The sequence below is a fragment of the Brienomyrus brachyistius genome, chromosome 7 (genome assembly GCF_023856365.1).
Source record: "Brienomyrus brachyistius isolate T26 chromosome 7, BBRACH_0.4, whole genome shotgun sequence".
Classification (NCBI taxonomy): Eukaryota; Metazoa; Chordata; class Actinopteri; order Osteoglossiformes; family Mormyridae; genus Brienomyrus; species Brienomyrus brachyistius.
In genome coordinates, this window is record NC_064539.1 from 18,039,627 (window position 1) to 18,055,532 (window position 15,906).

The window sequence follows — 15,906 nt, forward strand, 5'->3', positions numbered from 1 at the left end:
GGATCGCATTACAGAAAAGGCACCCTGGAAGTTAGGACAAGAGACCCGGAGGAGAGACCGGAAAAAGGCGCACCAGGGAGTGGACAGCAGAGACCCGGAGGCGAGACCGGAAGAAGGTGCACCAGGGAAAGGACAGAAGAAACACCGGACGAGGCATCGGGAGAAGACGCACCGGAGAGTGGACAGGGGAGCCGATACTGGAGAGCGGAGCACCCCGAGTGGCGATCGCGTCTCGAGACGCTCTGTCGGGGGAGGAGTCGCTGGGACGCCGGAGCGGGGGAGAGTAACTGGGCATTCCCCCCCGCAGCGAGTTAAGTGGAAACTCTGTTCGCTTGGACAGAGCCAAATATCGGGTCGGCGTCGGATCTGGGGTCTGGTTTAGGCTGATATAGTGGCGGGTGTTCGAAACCAGGTTACCAATCCTCCCTGTAGTGGATACCGTGATATGGTGTCGTTTGTAGTGGGTGTGTACGGGTGTTTCGATTTGTGTGTGTGTGTGTGATTATTGCGGTGCCCTGTGGGGGTGATAAGTGTGCGGTAGTGTGCCTTTGTCGCGATACCCTCGGTATCCCTATACGGCGATTGTGGGTCGTGCTGTGGTAGAATCTGTTTGCTCGCCTTGTGTTTGTCACCCTTATAGGCTGGGGCGGACGGAACCGGGCTTGTGGGGATCATCTGTTGCACGGACATCGCCTGGCCCCGCTGATCTGACAGTGGGCCCTGAACGGACTAAATTTTTATGACGTTTTTGTATGCCATCGGCTAGCCTTGGCGTTTTAAAGTGTGTTTTTACTTTTTATGTAAAATAAATTGGTAAAATACCAACCCTTGGGTGTCTGTGGAGCAACTCATACCAGCACAACCAGTTGGAACCAAATTGGAGGGTCCTGGTGCCCTATGGTGACACAAATTGTGAAACTGACAATTATGCGAGTTCAGTTTATGTGAGTAATACGTTCTACCAACGAGTCATTTTTTTCACTGCACGCTATGTTTCTTAGCTCGATCACCCATATAACCAATGAAGTGTTTGGGACTAGGGCAGTCTCGGTACTGTAGGTCCAACCACTATGTAAGAAACGCAGCCACAAAGTGACAGTCCACGTAAAGCTGCCGAGTGCTGAGGCGCACAGTGCGTGAATGCCACCAATGATCTCAGTCTCGGTAACTTCAGAGTCCCGAAGTTCCTCTGGCATTAACCCCAGCATAACGAATGTGAGCCTTATAGAATGGGCATGCAAGCCTCAAGTCACCAAGATGGGAGAACCGAACCAAACTGATTGTCATATACGCCCGATCAAGAGCGACACCCGTTCTTTGGATCCTCGTTTAACAGCAACGGAAAAGAAACATAAGCCTATATAAAGAACAAGAGGAAACGAAGTCCAGCTGTGTGGGAAATTACGCATGCTTATGAAGCGATCTGACACTTTCCGGACAGACGTTGGCTTCCGCATATATACCAGAGTATGACATTGCGCAAATTAGTGAATTACGTAGTACTGTGGTATCGCACTTACAGGATCTTCGGTATTATGCTATGGGTATATGCAGCTAGACAAGAAGTTAGAAGATAGATGGATGCATGGATGTTTCTGGGTTGTGGAGTTTGCATGCTTTCATCTCTAAATTGCCCGTATAGTGTATGGCTGTAGATGCCTATGTGTACGAGATCTGAGATACACTGCCAATCTGTCCAGGGTGCGTCATTGTTTTATGGTCACGTTACAGGCATATACATCATTCCACTAGTCTGACATGTTATTGATCTAATATTTTAAATGGACGTATTGGGAAAATCAGTATTTCAGAGGGCAGCTCGAACTTTCGTTAGATTTTACTGCCGCCGTCGGCACGAGGCTGGGGGAAAACTCGGCAAAACCACCGCATATGCGCGTGACGCACCTGTAGCCCTGCAGGTATATAAATCTTTTCTGGCATCAAAAAGGAAAGTCATCTTCAGCTGACGCTGCCATGAAAAGCGACACATAATTTCCACCCTCTTCTACAGCTGCATATTTTCTAGGTTTACCTTTATTGCCTCTTGTAGGTTTACTGATTCAGTGCTAAACTGACTGTAATGATCTGGCGCCCCATCCCGGGGTTTCCCTGCATGCCTTGAATGGGTGGCTTCCCGTCCGAAACTGATATATATTTCCTTGCACTAGGGCTTCTCCTGGTATCTCTATCTGATAGGTATATAAGAATGGTAAGAAGTAGAGCTGAAGACTCATTTCAAAGAATTTTTGGCATGAACCTCTTGACAGAAGATCAAGGAAGTAATGCAGACAAGATTATTACTGTTAGTAGGGATTTTTTCTGGGAAAGTAGGAACAAAAAATAAGTCACTTCCGACGGAAAAATACGATGTTGGGTAATTTCAGAACACATTAATCATCTTAATTGTGTGTGTGTATTTAAATGTGTGTGTGTGTGTGTGTGTGTGTGATTGGAACGGGGATATGGAAGATAGTTTTCCCAACAGTTTTTCGGTTTTCATAAAATATCAAAAGTTTGCCGTTCCGTTGTCTGAGACGAAGCAGGTGTTCTCCTAATCAGAATGCATTTTAATAAAAGGATAAAACGACAAAAACTGATTTGCCCTTCAAGCGAGAGTTCCTGTGATTTGGGGCGTCAGAAGCATTTTTAATGTGGGGCATTAAAAATGGCATAAAACTAATATTTTATGATAAATATGTGTGTGTGTGTGTGTGTGTGTGTGTGTGGGGGGGGGGGGGGGGGCAAACGAATAATTATGAAATGAGAGGACGACACGTCCGCCTCATATTTAATGGCGGCGACGAACTTGCCTGTGATTGACTGGCATCCCACCCCATCGTTTTACTCCAGCCTTGTGTCCTACTCTGCGTGGGCTTGGCTCCAGACCCCTCAAACCACCAACTACCAGCTGGGATCCTGACCAGCACTAATAATAATCATCCTATACCATCCATAACAGAGGTTTTACAGGTCAGATGCTATGGCGTGATCGCTGTACAAAGTGGCTCCAGACCAACGTTAGCTGTCAGTTACTTCCAACTTTTTCCATAAAAATGGCAGTTTGGAAAATGTAGATGGGCAGTCTGGTGCTACTGTGATGAATCTTCTTAACAGTATATTGTCCATCTATTCCTTTGACTTTGGTTTTTGTTTTAGTTGAAATTATTCAGTTCTGTATAATTGTCTTTGTCACGAAGCGGGGAAGCAGCACAAGAGCGGGGGAAATCGGGTGAACGCAGGATTTTTTCGGAATAAACACATGCACTACATGGAGCACGGTACGACGTCAATAACTGGACCAGGGAAACGTGATCTGACGCTGATTTAGATACACATCTAAGTATTCAATATGACTCGAAACAGCTGGGAATACTGGGATTCCATACGAGGTACAAAGAGGAGCGTGGCACGGGGGATCAGGACGATCTGCGCATGACAATCATTTTTAATTAATCAAGATAAAAGGATAAAAGCTGTGTAGAGGTTTTATTTGGATTTATGCGTGGTGCCTCCCTTTCCTAGATAAACCTCACCACCACGCAAAAATGGTTTGATTACCTTGAATCGCATTGCTGCAGGGTGATCCTCCCACATCCGCCACCTTACGGTTACAGCCATAAATGACGAGTCAGCTTCTGGTTAGTTCCAGATTAATGCAATGAAAATAAACGCGAACTACTTTTTCCTGGAACGATTTACTACATATGGCTTTATATGTGATTTGAGAATGTGAAACTGAAAGTTGTACATTAAACGCTTTAGTATTGCTTTGACTTGCATATGAGATCTTTAAAAAAGATAAACGTACGGTCGTTTTTTCTGTTACTTATCTGCAAAACTGCATAGTAAACATCAAACACAATTGAATTATTATGCAGCCGTACTGGAACAGTTTTATTTGTTATAGATAACGTGACTAGTCATTTCTGGTTTAACCTTATATTGTCGACGAAGTAGCAGAAACATCAAATAAAGGCAACGACGTATTTATTGGCACATTATGTAGTAACATTTTCGTGTGCTGTAGAATTGGAATGGCTGGAAGACTACATAAACATACTGTTGTAACGTAATATAAGCATAAAATATATATAAAACACTAAACCGAATATATCATTTGAAAACCTTAGTCCATTCCCGCTTCGCTGTACCCGATAAATGGTCATAAGGTGGTTGGGTGGATTTCGAAACCTAAATCACAATCAAGCCTCAAGATAGGATGTATTTTCCAAGCTCAGGAATTAATTGGAAGAGGAAGTGCTTGCGTACTGCGTGTCATTATTGTTATTTAACCCGAGTGCAGGCATTGAGACGGCAGCCCCGGCCGGCGCCCGGTGAGGTACAGTAGCGCACTTACTTTCGCGACGCGGACACTGTAACAGGGGCAGTGGGACAGTCATTGTTTCACAGACCTACCATCTAACGCTTTTTTCAACAATTCGTTAAATATTAACCATTTTTTTGAATGGGAAGCATCATGCCTCGTTTTCTTCATGTAATTCCTGTAGGGGCGAATTGTTGTAATGAATATTTTAATAAGGTTTCTGTTCTGCCATTAAAGCGCTAGTTACTGAGTGCCGCGATTGACAGTTTGAGATGGAATCCTGTGAATTACGCTTTTGAAGCTTTTTCCGGTTTTCATATTCACAATGTGTTTTAAAACATACATATAGCCTTTTTATTGAAATTTCGGTCACACTGTAGGCTACTTGAGGGTACACAAATAATGTAGTAATATACTCGTTACTTGTATATTAATAAAAGTGTTAGTTACAAATTGATGCCATGTTTGTTCCTCATTAATGAATTAAGATACAACTTGTATTCCAAGTCGTTACCATATTTGTTACTATATCTGTTAATTTCGCAAATCTTAGTGAACTACTGAAGGAGCCACTGAAGAAAGTACTGCAGGAACTATTGAAGGTAAAGGCAATAAGTAACATAAGTGAAATACTGATCTCCCGTTTGTTCATCATTAATGAATCATGACATCTTTCATCCTAAGTAGCGAATGTTTTTGTTCTTGATTTGTTCTTCAGTAGTAACCGAGCCACTACTAAATATTTGTTTACTTTCGGGTAAAGTGTTATTGAAATTTCATATTAACCTAGGACAAATCAAGTGAAATTTTACATTACAATTTATAATTATTATTTTGGAATTAGAAGTTCCTGCAGGAGCCCTGATGTAGTCATGGTCACTAATTAGCGGGTGTAGAGGTGGTGCATCTACCCACAATGTAGTGAAAGTGTTACATATTGCATTACATGTGGAAGGGGATGGTTTGGTTAAGATGCAAGGTGCCTCTCCAATCTCCGTGTTAAACTTCCTGTGTTCTAATGATTATTATTTAGTGCTTTAGTTAATTGTTTAGCTACGTTAACAAAATGTTATGCTACGCTTTAGGTGGTGTGTATTTTTAATATTTCAAGTGAAGGAAATTTTCATATTGTTTTTGTATTGTTAAATTGCACATTTCGTTAGAATTCCCAGTATATAATTCTTTAGCAACTCAAGTAATGTTTAATATTTAAATGTTTTTTTTTTCTAGGTGAAATTAACATGGCCCATCTCTTATTATTACAAGTGGTCTTGTTGCCAAGTATTCAGGGTATGTTATGATACTGGTTTATTCTTTTGATATAATACTGCTTCTGTAATATACAGTACTATAGAAACTTGAGTAAAATATGTAATCCTTCCAGTTTTGGAAAGAACAGCAGAACCTGCATCATTATTCATAAATATTACAATGTGTAATGATTTGCATTCTTTAGTGTGGTGCTTCCCAATCCGGTCCACAGGGACTCACAGACGGTCCACGTTTTTGCTCCCTCCCAGCTCTCTACTTTTGATCAAAAATGTGGGCTATCTAGCAGGGAGCTGGGAAGGAGCAAAAACGTGGACCGTCTGTGAGTCCCCGTGGACCGGATTGGGAAACACTGCTTTAGAGTACGAGTTGACACATTTAACGTTACTAACATTGCTGACTGAAGCATGCTGTCCTCTTAGGTCTGTTCACAGTGGAAGTGGCTAGTCCATCCTACCAGGCAGAATTTGATGGTTCTGTCAGTATGGAGTGCAGATTTGCACCGGTGGACAGAACCTCTAATTTGTCTGTATTCTGGCACCGCATCCTTCCGAGACCTCCGCTGGGCGTCTACAGCTTACAGAACGGGCAGGAGGACCTCAGCTTCCCAGACCCACACTTCAGTGGCAGAGTAGAACTCCTGAAAGATAGCTTAAGGAGTGGAAAAGCTCTGCTTAATATCAACAAACTGAGAATAAATGACTCTGGTACATACCAGTGTCTTGTGGAGATGGTGGGTGCTGACTACAAACAGACAACCCTCACTGTAAAAGGTGAGTCATGAGGCCAAATATTGTGAAATACATCAAGATCAGCTTGATTTTGCCATGTATGAATCATACAAGGAATTTGTTCTTATGTCATGCATATGCCATCCATTAATATTTAAACACAGTCATTTGGCTGAGAACTGCAGGTGTAGTTATCTGCATTTTAAGCATCGCTCCTAATGATATTAGAATAAGAATTAAATTTATTGGCCGAGTTCGCTCACGCATACAAGGGAATTGACTTAGGTAGTTGTCCGCTCTCCTCTGTAGTCTGTGCTTGTCACGTTGGGTAGCTGATCCGAACCAGACCGTGACAGACGTGCAAAGGACAGACGTAATGGTTGCTGTGTAGAAGTGGATCAACAAACATGCGTTTTCATTTTATGTCACTTTGTAGCCACATATCAGCCAGTTAAGAAGAGCATAAGAAGTACTGGGAGAAATGAGGTGCAGTTGTCCTGCCAAACAGAAGGCTACCCGCTAGCCAAAGTTGTTTGGACGGACGGGAGAGGCAGAAAACTTGAGAATGATAGTTTCACCAATTTCACATCTTCAACCCAGCTCATCCACATCACCAGCCAAGTCACCATAAAAACCTTCAGCAACAACTACACCTGTACCATCATGGGGGAAAGACAGCCACATCCATCTGCTACATTTATTATTCCAGGTACGGTTGTTTATCTTCATGATTATGGCCGTGGAGAGCGCTGACGAGTTATGAATGATATAATATTCAATATTATAATAACCAACCCTTGTTAGGGTCATCTGAAACCCATCCTAAGTAGCATGGGGCAGAAGGCTGTGCTGCGTCCCATAGGGGTTCAGGAATTTCCTTTCCTGGGGACCAAACATTTTTCCACATCGTCAAAATAGGCAGGTTTTTATTACATTGTAAGGACATTTAGTCTGCATGATGTCATATATACATGATTACACACACAAAGTGGAGGCAGGGTTCAACCCCTCGACCCTGAAAGTACGAAGCGATGGTGCCACCCTTAGTATTGCATCATATCTGCATCATGTGATATCATAACTGAGACACAGTTCAGGCTTTTTAAAGTCATTAAATTTCCCATAGTTTGTATGCGCACTATAATAGACTAGAATTACATCCAGGGTGTAACCCAGCATAAACCAAGCCTGATGCTGCCTTGGGGGGTAGGGACCAGGTTAATGATGGACGGATGTTACCTTCATATGTCATTGTGGATTGGCTGATTCTATGTAATTCTGTCGTTGCTTGATGGACAATTTTATGAAGATTCGAGATGGTTTATTGTCATTTTGAAAACATGGGATGAAAGGGAACGAAATAAAGCACCCATGGTCCCATGAAACAGCGCTATGAAAACAGACATTCACTCCAATAATAAATACAATAAATAAAAAAACCCTAAATAATGTAAATAAAGGTGCAGATGAGTATTAAGAAAAGTGCAATAGTGCCAGGATATGTATAAATGTTCATTGTTATTGCACAGAAAAAATCTCTAACGTGTAGCAGGGTTTGTGAGTCTTATCTCAGGGGAGAGCTGCTCTCTCCATGGTAATAGGTGCTGCTCAGACATTTCCCCTTGCGTTTGGTAAAAACTTGGGTTCTTTCCCTGTATTCCTTGTATCATATAGCCTGTGGTTTTGTTATCAGCTATTGTCTTAGTGTTGGACTCACAGTCATATGCCCCAGTTTAAGTAGATTCAGTAGCAAAACCCTAAAAACGGCAGGAAGTACTGAAATCAAATAAAATCATGCATTTCTTTTTTACAATTTGAATCTGGATAAATGTTTACCCAGGCCTGTCACTACACATGGAGACATGTTTGGTACAAATTAATCCAGTTTAGAGAAGTGAACCATGTTAGGAATGTTTGGCGTATAACAAGGTTATTTCCGTCTCATGTCTGCATCCTTAAACAGTTTTTACTGAGTAACGACCAGAAGATTATTCTTAGTTGCATGAGAACAATATCAAGCTGAATATTTAGTTATTAACTAAATGCTATGTACTTAGAGCACGAAAGTAGTACAGATGATTAAAGTGTAGTTTTTAAAATGCCATCATAGTTTTTAGATAGATATTGTTGCTACTAAAATATAATCTAGAAATAACGTTAATATAACCTAAAGCTCTGACTTCCCATCATTCACCTTAACTACATGAAAATATTTCTGTATACATATATTGGTAGAGACAGTGGGCTAAACCTGTGTGCCTGTGATCAGAAGATCGCCAGTTTGAACCCGGCTTCGATCCCACGGGGATCAATAACCTATCTATTATTATTACATACACCCGGGAGTGTACATGTATTATAATTCACTATACTCAGCATTGTTATTATTCTGTTCATATAAGTCCAGAATGTTCACTTTACATTATTTCTCTATATATACAGAGAGGGGTTTGACCTGCAAATTTCCTTTATTGCCAATGTCTAGTTAATGATTGACAGCTATAAATACATTTAAGAAGTTGTAATGATTTTTTCCCCCTCATTATATAATCTTTAATCAGGAATGCCTTCATGTGAACTTTAATAACCTGTCTTTTCTTCACAGAGGAAATACCTGAAAGTCTATCAGGAAAACCCCCAATTGGTCTTGTGTTTCTGGCAGTCTTTGTTATGGCTGTGATAATGGCTGTAGCCTTGGTCTTATATCACAGACAGAAAGGTATCGTCCTCATCTTGTTCATCCCCTTGAGAGTCCCTGTTCTTGTGTGTTTATTTTGCGCCTTTAACTTGATTGAGAACTGAAAGTCTGACGTTCAATAAGGGACGTAGAAGTAGAGGAAAGTATTCTGCAAAGCTGCCGTCTACTGAATTATGTAATTGTTTTAACACTGGAAGTCATTGTCATTAAAAAGAGAAAGCTGGCTGGGTTCAAGTGTGGGGATGTCTGTCACCCACGGAGGCCGTTTCATTTCCATGAGTGAGCGTAAGCCGAAGTTGGATTTTTGTTAAGAATTCATCATTATTGACATAATTCTTTTCCTGAACAACATGAATCAGCAAAATCTGACTGTCATACATTGGGCTAAACGTCCCTTATTGTAGCTATATTCATCAAGGGAAATGAAAATAATCTTGGAGATAACGTGGGTGTTTTTGAGGTTGAACGGTGGTTAAGCAGGGGTCTGTCTTTTCCCGTGGCTCAGTTGCTGAGTGAGTGTGAATGCAGCCACGCACTGGGGTATTGGTCATGTGCATCACATGTTCTTGCAGTGGATTTCCCCCACAGCCTCCTGTAGCGTGTGAATGAATGTGTACCTGTGACTGTGTCCTGTGTCTTGGTAGCAGGGCATACCGGCTTCATACGTGATTCAAAAGCTTCCTAGTGAAACTATTATTTTTATCTAGGCATCTAAATGTTGGGGCCGTCCTTGTGTTTGAATTGAGAAATTAATTCCATTAACAATTCTGGCCTGTTAGCTAAATATCTTCGTTTTCTTTCTTAGGTCACAAACAACATTATGCTGTGAGGAACAATGAGTATCTAATTCAAGAAAACATTGCTGCTGCACGTGAGTGTTGATTTTTTTCCCAAAGCTATGAACTCGCATTTTTCCCTGTGAGAAAAAACTACTGGTTTCATTCTCCAGTTTTTTTTCTTGCCAGCCACATATATTTCTTCCCGAAACAATAGAAACTGCTACAATGCCTCTTATCGTAAATGCTGTGTTCGATAAACATATACATGCATAGAGCTGCATTCATTACCAAACTGGGAGGAGAAGTTAACCAGTTAAATGCATCAGGCTTCCATAGTGCCACTGCATCACAACAGTCTTTATAAATGCTGAAAGCAAAACACTGGAAGTAAACATGACATACAGTTCGATTTATATAATTGCATCACACATACTGTAGCATTCAATATAGCAACCCTGTTATACAGTACTGTGCAAAAGACTTAGGCAGACAACGAAAATGTTTAAAGCTGCCAGTAAAAGTTTATAAGTGCTCAAAAAAATACTGTAATACTTTACTTGAGGAGGCACAAATAACTTGGTAACTCAGTTACTACTAAGGTACAAGTCATGAACAAATATACTAACAGCACAAAATACATGGACCATCATGACTAACATTTAGTTTCTGGTTAATTAATACATTAAGAATGTACGGCTACATTATATATTTGTGCCCCCCACAATTAAAGTGTTACCAAGAATTAGAATATATGCAAATTAACAGTAACATAAAAATAAACAAGAATTTCTTCTTCAAGTCGCTGATATCTTGTTGGACGGCTAGATGAACACCGGTTCGATTCCCTAACATCTCCTCAGGGGCACCTCAGCCGTTCCATGTTTTTGTTAAATTTTACCATAATCTCAATTCATTAATTAACTCAATCAAATGCAAATACTGGGGTGATTTTAGGAGAAGTTTTCAATTGGCTACCCTGACACACTATGACAGACACATCCATAATACACCATGAAGATCATGAAGTTCCCTTTGACTGCCTAAGATTTTTGCACAGTTTTGTGTTTGAATGTTTTCTTTTAGGTCTTTTTAGAGTGAAGTTATTCAAGTAATATTGTGTTGAGTGAGCTGTTAGGAACAAGCACAGATGTCACAAACATATTTCATAATCATTAAAACAAAATTGTCTATCTAATTAATATTTACTAGTCTTTGATTCAATACATTTCTTAAGAGCCTTGAACATTTAAATAGCTGTTTGTCAGTAATAATCACTTGTAATCAGTACTTTTAATTATGATTTACAGTAAATATAATTTACTGTTATATTTTCACAAAAAAGCAGAACCTCTAGCACAACAAAATAAAATCTCAGAAACTCACTTCCTGAAATTAAATTCCATTTCTCGAAGTCGGTTTACTATATTTAATGCTACATTTAATACAGTACTGTATTTTATTTAATACATTATATTTAGAACTGCTGTGAATTGTGTCTTTGATCAAATTCCTGTAACTAAGTAGGGTTGCTTAGTTTCTTTTCCTGTTGTGTGTGACTTCTGGAAAGCGTTTTATTACTCACTAATCACAGAAACATCTATAAACTGCTTGTGCATATCCTGAAACTTTACTGGGTAATTGCATTTATCAGAAGACTACAGCCACTCCTCTAATGCAATACCATCATTATTTTGCAAAGTCATATGTTCAGAATAATTAGTGTTTTTATATCAAATCTTAGATAAATCAAGTAGCATGACATTTGAGAGCTCCCTCTGTGGTGCACTGGCTATTTTTGTCTGACTAGTTGTTCTGCAGCAGCTGGTCAGAGCATGTGACTGCATGTGACTTCCAGTTGATCTCGTCACATGAGCTCAGATGATCGACAGACTGAAAAGAGACTAAAGCACGCACCAGTGAGCAGCCACTGATGGTTAACGTGCTGAAAAACAGGCCACTGGAACATTATTTATGATTTTTGACATCGCAGATGTTTGCGTTTCATCACTGGCCCTGTGAGAATGTGTGTTTATTCTGTATTTGCAGTGGAAGGAGGACAAGTGGGAGAACTGAGGAAGGTGCTGAAAAACAGACACCGGGGGCTTTTGGCAGAGGCGGAGGAAGGGCAGCTCCGGGCCCTTTGTGACAGTGAGCTGCCTCACAGGCTTCGCAGCAGGTATGACCGAAGCACAGTGCGCTAAAATATCTTTAATCTATCCATTAATCCATTATCAGCAATCTCTGATTTAATCAGGCTTGTGATAATTCTAAACCAACTGACAGAGAAGATGCAAAGGATAGGGCAGGTAACGATATATACCTGCAGTCACAGGAGTAACTAGAAATTCGGGGCTCCCTATAAAATGGTATATTGGGCCCAATTTTCCCAGTTGAGCCCTCATAGATCATATGGACACCAGGCCATTACACCCACAGGAACTTTTGACATCCCATTTGAAATTCATAGACATCAGTATGGAGTTGGTCCCCCGATTGCAGCTATAACAGCTGCCTCTCTTCTGGGAAGTAGGTGGGATTTTTTGCCCATTCATCCAGAAGAGCTTTTGTTTTTTAAGTCTTTATGTACCCTGCTTTGTGCACTGGGGCACAGTCATGCTGGAACAGGAATGGACCTTCCACAAACTGTTCCCATGAAAGTGGAAACATAGAATTATCCAAAATGTCTTGGTGTGCTGAAGCATTAAGAGTTCCCTTCACTGGAACTAAGGGGCCGAGACCGACCCCTGAAAAACACCCCCATATCATTATCCCTCCTCTACCAAACTTTACAGTTGGCACAATACAGGCAGGCAGGTTACGTTCTCCTGGCATCCGCCAGACCCAGACTCATCCATCAGACTGCCAGACAGAGAAGCGTGATTCGTCACTCCACAGAACGTGTTTCCACTGCTCCAGAGTCCAGAATGACTCATTCTTTCATACATGTTTGTAACCCTTGACTGCATGACTAGGTGCCTGGTTTTATACACCTGAATCAAATAATTAAGTGGTGTGTTCCAGTACTTTTGTTTATATAGTATATTTTGGGGACACTTTAAAGTGCCCCCCCCTGAATCTGCCAGAGTATCCCTTCTGAGGGCCCACAGTTAAGTATTTTGCATATTTATCATATTTTGCATATTTCATATGTAAATCTAAAAAAAATCAGTTGTGGCTTTATGCGCATGTCTGGCATAGGTAAGCAGGTAATATCACTTTAAAATTGGCTTTCAGTTCACATTTATGTTTTGTACAGTCGTGCTTTTTTCCTTGGGTACATTATAAATATTTCGGTTTAGTCATGTTACTGTGTGAAAGGGTGTGTAGGGGGGGTGAATGCGACCACTGCATTACACTGCCATTGTTTCAGGGAGGGCGTGGCGGTCGAAGTCGCTTCTCTTCTGCCTGACGTGAAGGAGACGGTGCTCCTGGAAGGGATGACCGAGACCGGATGTGGAAAATCGTCTGTGGCTCTCAGTTTAGCCTCCATCTGGGCTCGTGACTTTGAGTGGGACCCCTTTGGTGTCAGACACCTCCTGCTGCTGATCCTCGTGACCTGCAAAGGAATAATGGGCGACCTCTTCCAAGAGGCAACGTCGCAGCTCAACCTGGGGGGCCAGTGCACAGCTGAGAGTCTCCGGTCGCTCATGGCAGGGCCAGTCGAGGGGCTGTTAATCCTGGACGGGTACAGAGAAGGCAGCAAGGAACTAGATGAGTCCCTGGCCAGCTTTCTGAGGGACAGGCAGATATGCCGCGTCCTGATCACAGCACAGCCTGGACAATGCGGCATTCTGGAAAAGAGCTGCAGGACCATTCTTCAGCTCCCCAGTATGGAACCTGAAAACCAAGGACTCTCCTGAAAGTCAGCAAAGGATAAACTGATGAACTGAAGGGATGCCGTGGAATTTTGCTTTCCCATAGTGCCTTTGACATGCATGTCTGAGTGCTGAATGCAAAAACATTTTTCTGTGTATGACACACTTCACACACAAGACTATGAGAGAAGCAGACTTCGAGCATCAATATATTTACATCGTCCTGTTACTGAAGCTCTTATTGGGGCGTGTGGCTCACCAGGCTAACCCAGCTCGAACCCAGCTTTACCATGTCTGCGGGTCCTTGAGCAAGGCCCTTAACCCCCCCAGCTCCCTGGGCGCCAACAGGTGGCTGCCCTTCGCGGACAGCTTACTCTACAAGGAGCAAGTTGAGGGAGGCGTAAAGACAATTTCCCCACGGGGATCAATAAAGTATCTATGATTATCTAAAATGAGTTACATGGACATCGTGAGATTCACTGCTTACAAATAGTGCGCAACTGATGTGCAGTGAAAACACCCTGCACGGGGTTTGTTAAATTGGACTGAGACATCACAAACTGCATTAAATACTAGTCCTGAGAAAAATGTGGCTGCAAAGGAGAGGAGAGTAATCCTAGCTGTGCACACAAAAAGTCAGGCAGATATTCCAGTTGATTATATATATTGGGTAAGTAGAGTGCTAATTGGGAGCCTTTAGCTGAGGGTCATTCCAGACAAATGCAATACTCCAATAGCAGTATATAGAATTTCTATAGGCAGTTTTCAGCAAGGAAATGAGAAGTGAATCAGTCAAAACACTTTCTTGGAGCTTAACCAGCAGTGCATTAAGCTAGCAACACAAAGGTTGTGGGTTTGAAACACATGAACTACAGCTTTTCCGTCTACTGCTATGGATAAAAGTGTCTGATGAAATAAGGGAATGTAAAGCAGGAGCCAAAAGACTGGGGATCAGTCATCGATAGCTGGGGAAAGGGAGCAGAATGTAATGTAGCTGATGGCAGAGTTTCCCTTTACCGATAATTTATTTCATAATCATTGTAATGATTGCTATTATGGATGCTTATGAATCAGCCAAACATGTACATTGATACTGGGGATATGAATCTACTGGGCTATAGCAAGCGTAGTAAGCTGTTTGTTTGATGACTCCTGTAGATTCAACATGATATAGATTCAGACGCATGTCGGACTGTTGAATCCTTGAAAACACTTGACCTGCATTGCATTACTGAATGAACAGCTGTGTGAATTAATATATGAAGTCTGTAGTAACTAATAAATAGTGTTCATAAATGAATGAATATTTTTATTTTTCTAATCTTGATTTTTGTTATTTTCAGCTTGTGCCAAAGTACAAAAAAACCTATTTGGCTGGAATCACCTTGGGGGATTATAGGAGGAATGTGTGCGAGCCAGTTAGGGAGAAGAAACGTAGCTGTATCCTATTAATCAAGTAACTATAGCGCTTCTGTGTTAAGTTCCTTCATTCGTGTCACTGTGTATTTCCCAGTAACCTACCAGCCTGCTGCCAAGGTCACTGCTGTTTAGCTGGTGAGATGCGACTTACCTACAAAGCACAGTTGCAGACGTCCAAGCTTATTCTGGACAGGGTCTCACGCGGAACCTTCAGTCCAAAACGATCTACAGGTAATGATCAGATAGCTGGGTCAACCGGACCCTGGAGCAACTGGGGTTAAAGATGATTGAAGAGGCACTATAGCCTACAGCTGTATAAAAATTTTACTCCCTTTCAATAATAAAGAAGTAAAAATATAATCAGTAGTGAAGGAATTTTGCACTCTGTGGATGAACTTAAAATTGATGGATTCTGATGCTGAAGGGTTCTATTAAAAATTTTGAATTAACCTACCTGCCACACAACTTACATGCAGAGTCAAGGCACTGTATTTCATGTCACACGCATTTTTGTGATTCTATGGAGCATCAGCTAGAACAAGAGCTGCAGGCAATAAACACTGGATAAGAAATTCTGGGGGGTAAATAAAAGAATAAAAATACAAATAAACAACAGACCACAACAATGACAGCAACAATGGAAGTAATAGACGTGTACATGGGTGCAGGACAGTATGAGCAAAATTGCTGCGCCAGTCAGCTCTCTGGGGTCCCGAGCCTGCAGAAGGTGGCTTATAAGTTTCCCCATGAAATACATGGGACCAGACAACATAAACACATACTTATGGGTTAATTAATGCATTAAGTAAGCCTGTACTACTATGTTATTCATGCCCCCCCTGTGTTCCCTCCTGCAGGCCCCCCGATCTCG

General features: G+C 41.5%; 1 protein-coding gene across 1 annotated transcript; it reads left to right on the forward strand.

Annotated features, from left to right (window-relative positions):
* Positions 1-4,792: 4,792 nt before the first annotated feature.
* On the forward strand, positions 4,793-14,071 carry si:ch211-241b2.5 (uncharacterized). Its single transcript, XM_049021015.1, has 8 exons — positions 4,793-4,926; positions 5,555-5,614; positions 6,016-6,366; positions 6,761-7,033; positions 8,930-9,043; positions 9,828-9,893; positions 11,848-11,977; positions 13,172-14,071. The coding sequence occupies exons 2-8, from the start codon at positions 5,566-5,568 to the stop codon at positions 13,659-13,661; spliced, it is 1,473 nt and encodes a 490-aa protein (XP_048876972.1). The 5' UTR covers positions 4,793-4,926; positions 5,555-5,565; the 3' UTR covers positions 13,662-14,071.
* The last annotated feature ends 1,835 nt before the right edge of the window (positions 14,072-15,906 follow it).